The following is an 18290-nucleotide window of genomic DNA, read 5'->3' as shown; positions in this document are numbered from 1 at the left end:
GAGCAGAAGACCTCAATTTCATTTACTGCAATTAAGGTATACAACTAGGTCTAATTAATTCTTTCAGTCTATGACTGGACAGTGAAAGAAGAAGCAGCAAACATATTTAATCTCTGTGAGACTCTGCTCTTTCCTCCTATAAGCATGCTCCTTGATAGTACATGAGCACTACTGTACAATTGACAGTACTGCTTCTCCCTCTCCCAGTCCTAGTTCTGCTGTACAGAGATTTGCAAGAGGCTGATACCAGGTCGTATTCAAGTACTTACACATTTAATAATGTATTCATGAATAAAAATCTGCATTGAAGCCCAACTCTGGGCACAAGACAAAGAAACCTGCTCATTAAGTCTAGGAGTCCAGGGATAAGGAGTGATACTTACCTTATTCCTCAATCCAGCAGGCTCACTTCAACCAATGCGAACAGTCCCGCATAGCATCCTCTCTACGGTGCTCCAGACAGCAGTCGCACACATGCCTCCTCCACATACAATGCAGGGTTAATAGAAGGGCAATGCAGGACAGCCCACAACCTGGAGCATCATGGAAAAGAGGAGAGCACCGGAGTCTCCCAGAGCCGGGGCAAGGTAAGTCAAATCTCCTCTTCTTGTGCCCCATAGACTGAACAAGTATCGAACCCTTGATGTTCAGGGGGCTCCCATTGCAAGGGTATTTTTGTCTGGTGCCCGATGTTAAGATTTACCTTGAGTTTTTATCTGCCTGGATTTCATCTGTAAATTTGCATACAGCCTTTGGCTCATCCAGAAGGTCGATATAAGGCAAAGACCTGCAGTCATTGCAACTGTGACCCACCAGATGATAGGGGATATGCTACCAGAGATAGTCACTGAAACAAAGGGCCATCTGTACCAGCATATCTAGTCTGTCTCAGCACAGCTTTACATAATATTGTGGCTGATTCACACAGCCCTAGAATGAATGGACCCATCAGGGCTGTGTCCGAGTGGGCGACAAGCATTTTCAGAAGGATACATCAGCAGTAATTGCTTACATGTTTCTCTCATTGCAAGGTGACAGGCAGTGACAAAGGTGCTTTTGGAAGTTTTGCCTGGCTTTGAGGCATATATACGGGGAATAGCTTAATTGCGACTATACTAAGATGACCCTGAAACACACATTTCTGATGGTAACTTCATCATAAAGTTCATCTTATTATTTACTGTAACACAAAAACACAAACATAAACACATATATTGTCCAGGTTTCACCTTAAATAATTTGATAGCCTCTGTCTGCAGTGCTTCTGATGGTAATGTAGTGAGAGGTGATGTTATGGCTTCTTTGCTGTGACATAGTGCTGGATGCCTCCAAACCTGGGTACCTACTTAATGAAAGAATAACAGCCAGTTTAAGTCAAGCACGGAGTTCATATCTGGCCTTGGATTGCAAAGGGGATTCAACTGATTTAAGAAAAAGTGTTGACTGAAAACATTGAGAAACAAAAGAGCAAGAACAATAAAGCATTCAGTACTGAAAGACTAAAAGCCCTCTATCAGACATTTCACTATGGCCTGTGTCCATGTTGATTAGGATTTCCCCTCACTTATTGTCCTTGGAAGAACTGCCATTGGGGCAGAAAATAAGGGGGAAATACACCTGTCATGGACCCAGACAGCAATAACAGCCTGGCAGAGGTTCTACCTGTCGCCATTCTATGAAAAAGATTAAAAGGTTAACAGGGTCAACAGGGATATATAAAACTAAACAAACTTTAGATTATGCTGGGTTTAATTTTTAGGAAATGGGCACTTGGAAACTTGCACTTACAGGACAATGGACAGTGGTAAAGACATGAGTGCACAACACGGTGGACCCAACCTAGAAATGGGAAAAAAAGGCCAATTAAGGATGCTAGAGGACTTATGAGGAGGATCTTGGAGGGTCCTTCAGCATCCTCAGTTGGTGGTTCTATTCCATCACTGGGTTGGGCCCATCCTGCTATCCACACCAAGGGCATCTGCATGTCTGCCAATGTCTATAAGCACAGTTATTAAATTGTCCATCTGTTTATTTTAAAGCATCGCACTCAAAACTAGATAACAGAGGAAGCAGTCTTTGTAGTTCCTCTGCTCATTACCCTGTTGCAGCTGGTGCAAAATACCCAGTGTTTCCTGGTATGGGGGACCGTGTGACCTCCTCCCATGATGCAGTGCTTAGCCCTAGTGGCCAATTGCTAGGCTTGTGCACTGTTACATGACAGAAAGGGTGACATAAGCACACCCTTTAGGCTCCAGGTATTTTGATGGCAGCTGTGATGGAGAAGGGATCAGCAACGGCATCGCTGAAGTTTACTACAACTACAAAGCTGTAAAACTAGAGTTAAAAAAAAAATCTTGCGGAATAGTACAAGTGAATTCAGTACTTACAGGAGTCACTGTCCAAGCTCAGCAGTTTGCACACCAGCTGCTCATACTCTGTACCCACACTAGCTCCCATCACTCCAGCTGCCATGGTTAAGTGATAGTGCCAGGTATCCTAAAATACAGCCCAAAAGAACCATAACCCATATTAAATATATTTCACAAATACAATAATCTGATTTATCTAGTTCTGTACATTTACATTATTATGTTAAATTGCAACTGTATGTATCAGCAAATGTCAAGAGTAATTTTAAGGTTTCAGGGTGCCATTTGACAGGAGTGCTTACAATGGTCAGCTTGTAGTCATTGAAGTAAAACCATTCCAAAAGAAAAAAAACTGGTTGATGTAACTGCTTAAAAAGTGTTAGCTGGAGTTCATCTTTAATTTGTTAGCCACTTCCTTAAATTTCCTAGTCCCTCTAACACTACCATGTCTACAAGATGACAATTCTGCTTTCCAAGGGTGGCTCTGTTGATCGTCCCTAAAGTAGAGCCATCCTAAACAGGAAGTGTGCTACTGACCAAATCATCAGGTGATCAGCCATCACATTTAAGTATTGTTAAGCTGCAATATATTACATTTTGGTTTTAGGCTTAGAAATGCTTTGAGCTTCCTAGCCCAGCCTTTGCATGTCAGCACAACAGCCAGGCCGTTAGCATTATCAGACATAGGGTTCAGAGAGCTCAGCCATGGCAACCTCCCAATTCTCTAATTGTAGATTTCTTTCAAATTCATGTGCAGATTGATGACTTTATTGGAAAAAAAACATGTAAGCTAGGCCCTTGGTACCCATGGTCTTACCTTTTCATGTTTGGATCCGATGAGAAGGTATGTGGGGTCCTGCTCTTTGGGATGAATAACTATGGTGTAATGTGTAGAGAGTAGGCTGCGTCCACTTGTTTCATAGTCCTCATCAGAATCACAGGTCCGGTCTACTTCTTCTATTTTGGCCTCCCAGAGCTTGATTTGTCCCAGCGGAAACTGCATGGAATGTCAAAATGTATTCATTATAATCTACATGCTTGTCACCAATGCAGACAATTAAATACAGGAACAGCCTTCCTCAACCCGTGGCTTAACTGCTTAGAGGCTCAACTCCCCAAAATTGTGCATTCATTTTGATGAACAATTATCTCAATTCCATTCCATAACTAAAAGGGTCCATTTATAAAGCAGCAAAATGGCCTTACCTTGGACAAAATAATGCATTAAAAAAGCAAGCCTGCCACATTTATGAAGCACAATGAAGGGCTGGTCATATGGCCTCTTTTCCAATCACAGAGTTTTCTATGCAGAGCTAAACAAAGAGAACATCACGGGTTCCACACTGTGGCCTGCATTTATAGTCGTTAAATGCAGGCTGTGTTGTGGAGAAACTTTGTGGTGTATAGTGGAGCTATAAATACTCACCAAACTGTTGTCAAAACTTTAGACTACCACTTCATTTTAAAAATTGCAGAGCGCAATAAGATGCATACATATATACTAACCTACAGTAACTAATCATTAAACATCTTCAAGTGGGCTGAAACATGATTGGCTGCTTCACCAAACACATTTTTATTGCTCTTGTATTGGCTTTTAAAAATAAGCCAAATTTCAACCATATCCAGAGCAACACACTGAAAGAAGCTTTGTACTTTTGACATCAGTTCTATACTAAGCCTATACGTGTCTTCACCCAGAGCTGGAAAAATCTCAGGAACCAGTTGGTCATTTTGCTTCCAAAAGTCCAGTTGGTGCCTAATTCTTCTCCCTTTTCTTGTCAAGAATGGAACGACAGTCCTGGTTTCTTAAAAAGTCTGCTGGCTCCTAACATGGGCTAAATGTCTTTTGAATTCTACATTTATTTATCCAGTTATTTTACAAGTTGAAGTGAATGGAGCGATTCTAACAGGTAATACTGGCAGTTATTGTAGTGGGGCTCCATTTTGTCACCAAGTATGCGGTGGACCTGACACTGCTCCACCAAGCTCAGTGTTGTGACACAGGCATAAAACCTTACATGTTCCCCTACATGTTACATGGCTTTTTAAGATTGAAGTGAAACCAAAGATGTTGCCTGTAACTATCGGTAAGATTTCATGTTTCATTTGAAAGAAGAAATCTGATTGTTGTGGGCAAAAGCTCCATATAAGCTCAAGTTGTAATAAAAACAGTCCAGGCTTCAGAGGCAGAACTTGACAGCAGAGTAACACTAACAGACACACACTACAATAGCAGATCATCAACAGAAGTGATAAGCTATCAATCAGGGTTAAGCCCTAAGCCTACAGTACATGCATTCTGCTACCCATCACTAGTACAACAGAGGACAGGTGGCTGGATGAGAAATTGGGCTACACCCATCATTTACTAACTCAAACCTAATCAAAACCTTTTTTGTTCCATTAAAATAAGTATAGTTTTTATGTGAAAGTCATGTCCATTATCTACGTTGGTGGTAAATGTTTTTTTTAAGATTTTCATAAATAAGTGCTGAATTTGCCAATTTAATCTTGACTTTTAAGATCATTATTGATTAATCCTTTTGACCTTTTAGTTTCTGACTCCACTTACCTTTTCCTCCTGACTGCGAAAATAATATAATGTTTTTCCAACCAATGTGCACCAAACTCTCTTAGAGTATCCATGTTTGACCTGTAAAGTGTTAAAAAAAAAGCAACATATTGTAAGATAGATTAAAGCCAATGAAAAGGTTCAACAGGACAGATCCTTTAACGTACAGGAGGTTCTAAGGAAGGGGGCGTCGCCCCAGAAACGCGTTAACCCGCGGCTGATATGCAGTAAGAAGGACGTGCACTCCAGTCTGCATGTTTTATGCTGTGGCTGTTCCGATGTTCTCACAGTGCTGACAATACTTCTGATATTATAGACTCTCATTTACCGGCTGTTTTGTGAATACATTTCTTGCTTTTACTATTCAACTAACCACTTGCTGACCAGGTGATTAAACCCCTTCCTGTCCAGGCCATTTTTCAGTTTCCAGCACTGCAGTACTTTGAGTGACATTTATTCAGTCATGCAATGCTGTACTGAAATTAATTTTATACCAGCTTTCCTTTGGTGGTATTTAATCACCACTGGGTTTTTATTTCTTACTATATAATAAAACAAATGTTATGGTATGAAACATTTATTATTATCCAATTTTTTGGTAAACATAAAAGATAGGGCCACGTCGGATAAACAGACACCAAACATGTCAAACTTTAAAATTGCGTGTGCGCCCGAGAAATTGTATAAAACTACAGTTACTAAAGTTTTTTTTTTTTTTTCCATATTTCACATAATTTACCTCCCCTGAAATCATTGGGCTGGATAAGTCCTTTAAAGGAGAACTATGAGGTGAGTGCTTTTCACTCACCTCATAGTTCTAGCCGACCTGTGACAATGAGACTGTCACCGGTCGGCTCAGTAGATCGGGAGGTGAGCGAACACATACCGGGTTCGCTCGCCTCTCGATCCTGTCACGGCTCTCTGCCGTGATAGGGGGAGGGGCTGGGTTCCCCTCTCCCCGCTCCGATCTGCCAGCGCTGACTGGCGGAACGGACGGGGAGGGGGCGGGTACAGCTGGCTCTGCCTCTAGATAGGCAGATCCAGCTGTCACTCACGCAGCTGGGCAGATCCCGTCATCTACGCCGGGATCCGCTCCGGCTGCGGCGTCTCAGTATACCGCGAGCTGTAGCTCGCGGTATACTGAGCTTAGGGTAACGGGAGGACGCTAGTTTGTGTCCTCCCGTTACCCTAAGGAGAACTATGGGGAAAAACAATGACCCCATAGTTCTCCTTTAAGAACACTGTCTTATTCTGTTCTTTCATAAATATCTGACCTTTGTAAGGAGCCCCTTCACAGTGGGTTTGACATCTGGTTGAGTGAAGAGAACACTGGCTGTTTGGACCCGGAGCACATTTTGTAATACTCGTACCCACTCGTCCAAGATATTAGGGGAATCTGCCGTCAGGTAATACGTTCGTTTCTCTGTTACCAGCTGTGAAAAGAAACATAAAAATCATGAAATATGAGATCACAAATTCATCAAATTTGGTTCTACAAAGTAATATATGTGTATATATATATATTATTTTTTTGGATGGCATTCCACCTTGGGACACTCAAAACACATTTGAATTTTTGGTTAAGAAGGAAATCTTAAGAGAACAAATTGGAGGCCTTAAAAAGTGTACATTATGGGCAAATGTGAATGGAATGTAAGAAAAAATGTACTGAGACCAAAGCAAAACTCAGGGCCCAGTCACACCATATCCAGTGTGTTCTGGCGCGGTGCGAGCCAGGAACGTACTGGATCGCATAGATCAGGCCGGGCCACGTTCCGGGGCGGGAGGGAGCATGGCGGGGCCATTCATGTCAGTGGCACCGCGGGCACACTCCCTTCCTGTAGTGCAATCACCAGAACCAGAACGTGAGGTAACGGAATGCCCTCCGTTCCGGTGCATTGTGATCGGAAAAAACACTGCATGCACTATGCATGCACACTGCGGGTGGGGGGCATGCCTGCGGTGCCATTAACATAAATGGCACAGCCCCCTCCCTCCCTGGAACGCTGCCTGGCCTGATCTATGCAATCCAGTGCGTCCTGGGCTCGGACCGCGCCGGAACGCACTGGATATGGTGTGGCTGGGCCCTCAAACAATGAGAAGCAGATAAAATGAGAGTGGGGGAATAGAAAGGGAGAGGGTCTCCTTTAATACAAACTAAAGCAATACAAATAAAATAATTCAATAAAACTGGATAATAAAATGAAAAACACTATAGGCTCAAATCACAAAGCTAACACATCAGGAAAAGATTTCAAAACGACCCTCACATGACTAAATTAGAGAGCCTTATCGTTGTGGTAAGCTTTGTGAAGTGAGCCTTACATGTGTATACAGTGCATAACATGTACAGTGTGTGGCTGTGAACACTGAACAAAAATGCTGCCATATGTTATCTCCATCTAGAGGAGGATTAGACCACAATTACATTGTATGTGATTTGTCATTTACCTGCACAGTCTGTTTTCCGTCACCTCGCACTATGTGACTGAAGGAATTTAATTCAATCTGACCCTGAGGCTTGCGGATTACATCACTCTGCACGGGAAAACAACAACACCTTAGCAATAAGTTTACAAAATATATTCAGCTACAATACAAAGAGTTGTTTCTTAAAAGTGTAAAACAACAAGACAAAGCGCAAAACAGGTAAGTGCTATGCTATCCAGGAAAGAAAAAAAGAATAATCGTGTGTCACTTCTAAAATCAGTCAGTGGGAGAATATTATCACACTGCAAAATATTGATACTTATGATTCTCAAGCGTCTCAAGGATTACAGGCACAAGATTTTCCAACTAGATATTCTAATTGTGCACAGGAAATCAGATTTGAAGTGGCCATTGCACCTAGGTAGACTTTGGACCACAAGTAGGAGTCCTCATTTCAGTGTAGGGTATTAGAAGTTGTTGCAGGGAATGATTGGGCAGGATAGCAAGGGGGCATTTGGCCCCTGGACCAGTCCTAATAAGATATGCTGGGCTGGTGGACCTGACTGAAGATACTTCATTAATCAGACATCAATCAGATTGGGGCCCACAGTCAGTGACAGCTTCTGGGCAATATATAGCTACATGCAATCACTGCATATGGCAGAGGAAAGTCTCCCAGCTTCAACTTCCATTATGTCTCTGAGATGTCATGTGGTCAAGAGCTGCAAAGGAAGTTGATTCTAGAAGATATTAAAGGTGTGTCACAATAAGCTACCTTCTTTATGAACACCCACCTTTCACCTTGACAACCAATCAATGAAGTACCGTGATACACTTTACGTAGTTCACTTTCTTTAGCCCACCGAAAACATGTCCATATCATGAAATGGCTAGTAGGATTTGTGTTTGCCCCTCAGGCCAAAGGTTCCCAATCCTCCCCCAAGTTGTTGGGTGTTTCAGCAGGATAACATCTTTAATTATCAGTTTAAGGTAGAAACACCATTGAAAACTGCTAAACGTTAGCATGCTATGCTAAGATATGAAAATACACCAATTAATGCTGCTACCTCTTTAGTAAAACATTATGAATTGCTTTTTTTTAAATGCAGGTAGATTTAACTAAACTTGACTTGAGATTCACCTCCCATACTCCCCCACAAGCACAGCAGCATTTAGACTAGCATTTTAGTGCTACATAAACAGGCGCTGTCAAGGAACATGCTGACAAAAGGAGAGAGAAGGCAATGAGATAACTCCTGTATGCATGGATGGAAGTTAGCAACACCCCAGCGTGGTCAATCAGAGGGCCGAAGATGCTGAACTGGGGGAAGTGCTGGGGGAGGAAACCGCTGACATTGTAGGGTTGAAGGGGATCAACTGCAAGGCAAGTCAGCCAAAATGTACTTATATGCTGTGCATACTAGCACATTATGGCAAACCTCCTGGGGGCCACTATTCCCATGTTCATTTCGGAGGTTTACTACCGCTTTAAAAGATACCTGTATTGGAATGAGCATGTAAGCAGCCACTGCTGACCTCCTTCTGAAAACACTAACTGCCTGTCTGTCTCTGGCACATTCATTATTTCTACTGATAGAAGTAGTTGGTGGAGATGGCGGCCTTTCAGTTTAACACAATGTGCATCAGTTGTTATTACATTGGAAATACACTATGCCACTTACTGGAGATTTGTAGTAGAGCAGCTCTCCACCTTTAAGTACAAACCACCTTCTCTTCCATGTTTTTAGCTTGCCTCCCATTTTTAACAAATATCCAGATTTTTCTAAGAGCTCCTGAAATATAGGAATATAATCAGTCTTAAAGTTACACATTATTAACGCTGAACGCCAAGCAGATATAAAAGACACAATTTTTTTTATTGCAACCAGACCCTGTACAGTAGGGGTCAGACTAGAAGAGGGAGAAGCAGCACAAAGGGCCTATCTGCTCAAGTGCTAACATGGGTTATGCAAGTAGGAGGAAAGAGCAGAGTGACAGTGAGATGGGCTTAGCCTGCTGCTTGTTGTTTCACTGTCCAGTACCATGCTGGGAGACAGACAAGACCTGCGTATGGAGCCGTATATTTGCGCTGTGTAAAGATGCACAAAAAAATGCAACCGAGATGCGTCCGGGCTCGTAATTTCTGTGTATTTTACGCACGTACAATACATTAAAATTTCTATTAAAAATTATGCATTCTGGGATTGCATACAGTGCACGCATATACTGTACATGTATACGCGCACATACGCGCATACATGCAATATACAATTTTGTTCTTGCGTTGTGTGTGCATGAGGTCTAAGTGTTAATGAACTGAACTGAAAAAAAAACAAAATGAAGTCTCCTGTCCTGCCAGACAGTGCTGTGCTGTGTAGCAGATGTAAGTCTTAGAACCGGATAAACGGAAATAAAGATCTTTTGGCAGGTAAAACAGCTCCCTTATGTGTGACTTTATCTGTGAATTTAGCTGTCTGCCTGGAGTTCAGCTTTAAGGTACACATACTGTATGTACTTACTATAAAACCAAGGCCCATGTCTATGATTCTACCCGTGCACTCAGCTGTCCTCCCCATAATAGTATACCTATATAACCCATGCATGCATATCTGAACTCTGTGACAGACGTTTTCCCTATCCTTTCCAGCCCCCTGAATATTTCGATCCACACCCAGAGATATTTTCCAGATAGAAAAATGGAAATTCTTATGTCACTAATTAATTTTGCATGTTGGACGATCAGCAGCCTCAAAGCGCACAGATGGCAACACAGAACGGAGTATTAATACAGACAAGATAATCTGATAACACCAAACAGATGATTCTGCAGGTTACTTTAGCTTAACAGTGATACTTGCTGACTTCCTGGAAGCGATTGGAGTCTGAAGAATGTTTGGGTGCAGTTCAATGTAATAGAAAAATATTTCATATATGGGAATTAGAGGTCACAATATGGAATTACTATCACAAAGAGCCAATGATTTGTAGATGGAAACTCTCTATTGTAAACTATTGGATTTGCCATATACTCTGTTGATAAGCTAGCTATCGATACAGTGCCAGTAAAGAAAATGATTAAAAAGCATTTCTGTGGAGGAATTAATGGCTATGAAAAGTTGATATTCTAATAGTGATTAGTAAAGTATATGTAAATCTAAATCTACTTTTCAGTATGTTTGGCAACATGCCTCATTGTCAATCCTTTTTTGTGTATCTATTGCAAAGTTTTTTACCTGGGGATCCTTCCAGTAACATTACTTCCTGTTGCAGACTTCATTTAGCATCGGTGTTGTCACCCTGCTTGGCACACCGAGCTAGCCATTGGGCCCATCATGTCTAAAAGAGGCATATGCAAATCTGATAGACAGCCCAAGGGCCAGCAAAAGGAGCATGCTTGGCATTCTGACAACGTTGCTACTAATTGAAAGACATTGGCTTAACTTTGTCAGCCTGCAACAGGTAGTCTACTATTCACAGGATCTCCAGGTAAGAAGCTTTGCAACGGATTCACAAAAACTGAAGCAACTGTAAAGAACAAAGTTAGGGTTTATACTTACCTTACCCTTGTCTTCCACGGTGATAGTGTCACACTCCTTCCCTGGGGAATACAGAGTAGCCAAATTGCAAGCAGAGGCTCTTGCAATGGATAGGAATGTCTTTTTGTGAGATTTCACCACATTACCCAGGAATTTTCCCTTGAAGTACAGTAATGTCACACCCAGTGATGCAGGAGACGGGGGTAAGGTAAGTATAAATTCAATGTTTTTCCTTACAGGTACAGTTTCCTCCAAGGTCTGCTTTAGGCTCCGTTCACATATTAGTGCAAAACTTAAAAATTAATACAATATAATGTACTTTGTTCACACCTGCGCGACATCCAAAAGACATGAAAAAGCACCTCGAGCAAAAAAGTCCAAGCGTGCCATTCTGGGCAGATTCTGTGCGTTCCAGTGTTCCATCAAAGATTGTGACTGGGTTGGAATGTGTAACCGGTCACCTGGTCACATATTTTAACATAATCCCGCCCACTTTTTCGGCGGTGGAATATGTGACCGGCAAAAGGTGAAGAGTTCCAACGCTTTCTCAGCTGTTCCAGGGCAGATCAGCATCGCAGATCGTATGTGCAGGAGAACCGATCTGCCTTGAAACAGATGATCGGTCCTGAAATGTGACTTTGTCAGTGGATCTCACATTCCACAAAGTCAGATACAACTGACATTTCAGGACCGATCAGCTGTTTCAGGGTAGATCGGTTCTCCTGCACATACGATCTGCAATGCCGATCTGCCCTGGAACAGCTGAGAAAGGAATTCTTCACCTTTTTTCCAATGCCAAAAACTAGGCGGGATTACGTAAAAATTTGTGACCACGTGACCGGTCACACATTCCGCCTCCGAAAAACTGGGCGGGACTACGTTAAAGTGTGTGACCACGTCACCGGTCACACATTCTAATGCAGCCACAAACTTTGATAGAACAACGGCTATAGTCGTAGCTGCAAACGTGTGGAATCCACGCATATGTCAAAATGCGCTGAATTTACAACTGCTATGTGCAAATGGAGCCTTAAAGCTGAACTCCAGGAGGTGTGTAACAGCTCTAAAAAACTGTATGAGATGTATCTTACCCATTCACAAAAAGTCTTGTATTTTTCCCACAGAATACAAGGTGTTCTGTGACTGGGGGACAAGAGATGATTTCACAGCCCCACCCTTTCCTCTCATCCTCCAATCACAGAACTCCTTCTATTCTGTGTATTTTTTAAAATATGAGTGAGGAGGGGACAGGGATGTGACTTGAGCATCCCCGCCCCTTCCTCTCATTCTCCAATCACAGAACTATTGTATTTTTATTGATTGGGCAAAGAGTAAGGACGGTGGCAGGGATGCACCTTAAGGTATATTTTCACTTTTGCAGCCAAATTGGAATAACCCTTATTTTATATTTGTTACGTGTTTCCATTTACATAACATAAGCTAAAATACATATTTAAAATGTATCTTTTGCTTTCCTTTGTAATGTTGTGAGGGGCTTCTCCATTGTATGTTAATGATGTTTATGAGAAAAATACAATCCTCAAATTTCAGTCCTAAGTTTTTCTTTAAAAAGAGAAAAACCAGGAATCAGCCATGTTGCCTGCTGCAACAAAACATCTAAAAGGGAAGAATTGTTTTTAAATTTATTTTTCAGTATTCTGTGTGAATAGATACAAATTACAAACATATAGTGGGCTTTTCTCAAATTTGACTGCAAAAGTGAAAATACACTTTAATCCTTTCACTACTCTAACCGCACCTCTCTTCCCCGCAGCACCTGGAAGCCCAGCCATATGTGTCAGCGGCGGCATGCTGCAAGGTATGATTTTTATACTATGCAGCAGCCCTCGATACATAGCATACACCTTATTAGTAATATAATAATGTACATGGTTTAAACAGTATGTATGTAAAAAAAATGTTTTCCCGATTTCAGCTTTAATAATGCAATACGTCTGTTGGAAGCTATGTTGATTAAACGCAGCAGCCCAGTATTTCCTCTGCATATGGCTTACATTTTTCCCATTGTCACTTGATGAGGAACATGTTTTTGGAAGCTTCTGTTCTGGTTCTGAGAATTCACTGTCAATAGAATATGCATCAGGAGGAATGGCGTAGTCGCTGTCTGATGCCATGGAAGAGAATGAGATGCCTATGAAGAAAAAGGAACACAAGTCAGAACTCTCTCTCTACTAACAGATACTTATTTTTCTAAAATTGAACTTACCTTAATTTCACTACCCGCTACTCGCTATGTATGTCAGAGAAAAGTGAGAAACTTAGTACTCACTATTCTCCCACAATGTTTCAGAAGCAAATAACCAAGCCCAAACGCTGCCCCATGGGGAATGGAGTAAGTCCTCTGTAAGTTCCAAGCAGATTGATTTGGACATACACAGGGTTTTTCTCAGGGAAGAAAATGGAAGGTCACTATAATAAATGTTCAGCGATACTGGGTAGGGGGAGGCAAGGCACAGGTTACCCTTAAAACCCAACTCCACCCATACATTATAATCACCTGCTGCCTTGTTATATCTTTCAGGGATTGAAATTAAAAAATGATCCCTAGTAGGGCACAAAAGTTATACAAAAACAGGAATTTAATGGTTACATAAATATCCCCCCTGGATTAAGTCAATACTTAGCTGAACTACCTTTGGCTGCAATACCAACCACAAGGTAAACCTCTACCAGCTTTGATCATCTAGATTCTGCAATTCTTGCCCATTTTTCTTGGCAACATTTCTCTAGTGCTTTCAGGTTGGATAGGTACTCTTGGTAACCAGAAATGTTCAAGACTTGCCACAGATTTTTAGCCATTTGTCATTATTTGACATTTGTTGTCTTGGTTTTAAATGAATCCAGTGTAACTGGTTGTGCGTTTAAGGTCATTGTCTTTTTGAAAGGTGAACCTCTGCCCCAGCCTCAGCTCTCATGCAGACTGAAAAAGGTTTTTAACCTTCTTGTGATCCAGCTTGCCCTCAACCCTGACCAATTTTTAATGACTCCATGAACTCGTAAGTATGGATTTTTTTATTTTCATACAGGGACAATTGTTAGGGATTTGAAATTTCATTTTGCCTAGCTAGGGTCAAGTTTCTCTCTAAATTTGACTGGTTGTTTTAGATTTTTTCGCTTTTGCTTTTTGCTTAAATAAGTTTATAAGTCCATATCCAGATTTATATGTTAGTTTTGTTCAAGCAGGTGATCATCTTGTGTTCATCTTTATATGATGAACACACACTACATAAATACATGTATTAGGCTGGCTTGAAAATACCTTGTTATAGTTATTTGTTATTTCTATTACTTTTACTTAATATTAAAAATGTTTCCAGGTGCTTTCAGTATACACAGCTCTAAAACACCAGAACACATCTGCTCCTAATGTTGGAGCTGAGTGACTAAAGTCTATTTGTTCCCCTAATTATTGGACCCACATGTACTAAGCAATTAGCTGCAGGCTAATGCGTCTCTGTATGCCAAGACTTTGCAGCATTGACCACATTACCTAACCACAGAGTATTGGGTGCCGAAACTAAACTTACCTAAATCCTCTATTTGGGATAATGTTTACTTGTTACACTTACAGGACCATACAGCTACAAGAATAATGGTTGGCAGCTAGATTCATTAGACCCATACTCTTGATTTTAGTGCAGAGGGAAGGGTTAGAATTTCTACTCCAATTTTTAAAAAATATAAAAACTAAAATTTATAGGAGTGCAAAATGGTTGGAGTTTTGGCTGCACACTTTCTTGCTATATCAAAAAGTGATATAAAAAAGTGCTTTTCATGTGCTCAATTGCCTGCACCCTTCAACCTGCCCAATGATTGTTTCAATCTGATGCAAGGAAAATCTCACCATCAAAGTGATATTAGAAAACTCCAACCAAAGCAGAGAAATCGGCTTCTGGAAAAGTGTGCCAGGGTTTAATCTTCCTCCAGGTTATAACTTTTGTTTAAGACCAAGATGGGAAGGTTACCCCGTTCTCGCTGTGACAGACCAGGCTCAGTCTATGCTGCCCATTGTCACCAGCTCCAAATTTATCCTTGTATTACTCTGCAGAATTCACTATAACGTTTATGAGAATGGAGAACATCAGCCGTTCAAGGAAAATTACACACTCTTGGTCTAATATGGCCTTGCTAGTGGTGTGGGACAATCCCAAAAGAAAAGACCTGGCGAGAAATTAAACCTTACATGACTGCATCCAAAACGGAGAAAGAATGTTAATAAATGAAACAAGCCAAATAGGGAATATATTTACATATATAGGTTTGTACAAAATAATATTTGTTATCATTATTTCTATTATTAGTGTGGTAAAAATTTGTGTTTGGAACTTAAAGTGACATTAAACCCTCAGATTTTTTAACATAAACCAATACTGTAATGTGTGCCTTACTGTAATCCATGGTCGTTTCCCTTCTCTTTGCTGCTCTTCCTTTTAAATCCTCATGTCTTCTCATGCTTGGGGAGAACTTCCCTTTGCAGCTGAGTGCCTCTTCCTGTAGTGCTGGCTCAGGTTGCAAACCTACACACAGACACCATGTATCCATTTCAGAGACAAGGCAGTCTGCTGCAAAACAGAAGTTCTGCCCAGCATGAGAACAGATACATATTTAAAAGGAAGAGCAGCAAAGAGAAGGGAAACAACCATGGATTACAGTAAGGCACACATTACAGTATTGTTTTATGTTAAAAAATCTGAGGTTTAATGTCACTTTAAAGCATATGTGAACTACAAAACCAATCCACGGTAATGCAACACACTTTTTTAACAGCCTCTTTCCCAAGCAGCACATACCCATCTTCCTTTTACTCCCCTGCCACATCAATTTGCTGCCAGAAAGAAATATAAAATACTTCTGGGAAAGGGGAGCATGTTACTTGCTCTACCTTCCTCCACCATGACTGCCTACTAAGGAACCCAGCGCTATCACAAAGGGGAAGTTAAAAAATAATGACTTGGAGCTTACACAGGGTTTCAACTTTTCACTTCTAGCAACCAGAATGGCAAGGGAGCCAAAGGAGGAAGAGTATTTGTGGCTGGGGAGGGCAACAGTAAAGAGAACCTGTTGCTTTGCCCTGCATTGGCAAAGCACAGGTTAAATTTAGGTGCTTCTTAAATGATATGGCAGAGACTCTACTACTGGTCCTTCCCTATAATGACTGGCTTCATTTGGCAATAGTGAGGTGCAGGAGGCATGAAGTTGTGGAACCAGGCTTTCAACCAGGGGATCTGTTCCAAGTTTGCTCCTGGAGCGCTCAACAGGAAAGGTTACTTGATGTGCAGCCACCTGGAGGTGCCTGCTATAACATTCCAAAGCACTTTGCAAAATTTTAGATGACTTCAGGGTTGATTTAAAAATGTGCCTACCTCTCTTCAGAGCACGAGGACTTCCAGCCTCACTTTGATTGCGACAATCTGACTCAGATGTCCGAGAGCTGGAGCACGAGTTGACTTCTTCCTCAGATCCTGAAGAATCTTCCAAAGGACTAGTACTTATCTGAGTTGCTTTCTATATGTTAAAAAAGTGGAAGTCAAATTGAATTCTCAATCCTTTAATCTCTTTATGATCTTGTACCACCACAAGTTATAATTTGTAACTCATCTTTTTCTTAGAAATTCCTTAAAATATATTTTTCTCTTAGTGAACATGTTGCCTTCTACCCCCCACACTGCAGTGGTCTGTCCTATTGTAGCTGAGTAACAGACACACCCCACAGCACAAGTGTCCACTCAGATTTATACTGCAGAGAAGAGGGGTGGTCGTGTATGACCAGCTCTGTTATTGAGTGCTGATAATTGAGAGCACTGGGTCTAACTCTGGTTCAGTACTGGACTGCACAATCATACTTAAACCCCTTTCACAACTGGTAAAACAAAAATGTGACGGTAAACTATAAAAAAAATGGTCTGTTAGTATAGAGGGTCTTTAATCCCCTGGAACAAAAAGGCAGTCACAAATTGAAGCTATAACCCCTTTGTATTATCTGGTTATCTTGGTTATCTCACTACAGTAGTTGTATTTAGCAATCCATACCCCTTTTAATGTGGTATAGACGGGAGAGGTCATGTTCTTGTATATCAGAGATGTGTAGACACCAGATGTTGAACATGATGTCATTGCTGTGCCAACTAATGAAAAATAAGAGAAATATGAAAGTAAAATCAAGTAAAAAAACTAATAACAAAAACAGCAAATAAATAATATCCAAGTTCTTTCCAATAACAGCATTTTACAACAAGACAAACATCTTATTTTTAATATTGGCACTCAAAACACATTATAAAAACGTAATATGTTAAAATCCTTTGCCTCTGCTCACCCACCGAAATACAATAATCACTGCTTCTGTTTTAGAAATGATGCATTAGTGTGATAAAACTCATTGCCGCATTTGTGCAATTTAATGTCATAGAGGTTAAATGGCAGTTGAAAGTGCATGAGTGTCCAAGCATTTCTTTTTATCCGACATGTGTAGAAACATTCATGGCTGTAATGTCTGAGCATGCATGTTTATGTCTATGGAGGTGGGAGGAGGGGGAGCACACCCAGATCCCTCTAGTACTGGCTTAAAGCATAATTTGTATATTTTGCAGATTTCCAGTCATTAGAAGAGGTGGGTGTATTAGCTTTCTTTTTATAGGCTTTTCCCGCTGTATTTACCCCTGGTAATTCTGCAGATAACACACTTCCTGTCCCTGGGTGACTAAACTCTATTGAGTCTATGGGAGGAGCCATGGTTGACACACAAGCTAGATTTCAAACATGTCTATAGAGCCCATTATCTTATTTTATTGAAGCTGTTACTACAACTATTGTTATGCAACTATTGTGTTATGCTCAGTTAGTAGAGAACACAAACATCTTACCTTTCTTGTTAGGATCCACGGAAACTTCAGACATCCTTATACCAGATTTAGCAATAGCATATATGCGATTTTCCTACGGGTAAATTTTACAGTTATTAACTGAATTCAAGTATATATTTTTTGCTTCCCATATCAACCAATCAGTTTTTGTCTTTCATTTACAAAGCTTAACTGAACAAACTGAAGAGAGTAGGTGATTGGTTGCCATAGGCAACTGCTCCAGATTCCGTTTGCTCCCCCCATTGTATTTTAAAAATAAAACTGAAAAGCAATTAGGGGCTGATTTATGAAACTAGTCGCTTGTTGGAAAAAACATGGCATGGACAGCAAAAAAAATCTTGTACCCTTCTCCCCCTGTATCGCCATTGAAGAGATTTCCTATAATTTCCAGTCCTAAAAGAGGCTCCAACCCTTCCCTCCTGTATACAAAACTAAAATAAAAGAACTTCTGATTGGAGTAGGGCTTGAATAATTAGTTATATTTCATATATTTATT

General features: G+C 40.8%; 1 protein-coding gene across 1 annotated transcript in view; it reads right to left on the bottom strand.

The window, feature by feature from the left end:
* Positions 1-18290, bottom strand: part of PLEKHH2 (pleckstrin homology, MyTH4 and FERM domain containing H2) — a 106382-nt gene that overhangs the window by 20494 nt on the left and 67598 nt on the right. Inside the window, 11 exon segments of the mRNA XM_018552942.1 lie at positions 1230-1342; positions 2388-2496; positions 3187-3366; positions 4945-5025; positions 6219-6377; positions 7396-7482; positions 9057-9167; positions 12926-13062; positions 16295-16436; positions 16962-17047; positions 17795-17867. Coding sequence (XP_018408444.1) covers positions 1230-1342; positions 2388-2496; positions 3187-3366; positions 4945-5025; positions 6219-6377; positions 7396-7482; positions 9057-9167; positions 12926-13062; positions 16295-16436; positions 16962-17047; positions 17795-17867 — 1278 coding nt within the window.

The sequence above is a fragment of the Nanorana parkeri genome, unplaced genomic scaffold (genome assembly GCF_000935625.1).
Source record: "Nanorana parkeri isolate BGI_ZX_2015 unplaced genomic scaffold, ASM93562v1 scaffold1, whole genome shotgun sequence".
Taxonomy (NCBI): Eukaryota; Metazoa; Chordata; class Amphibia; order Anura; family Dicroglossidae; genus Nanorana; species Nanorana parkeri.
Note: the sequence above shows the minus strand (reverse complement) of the source record. Positions and strands in the feature narration are given on the sequence as shown.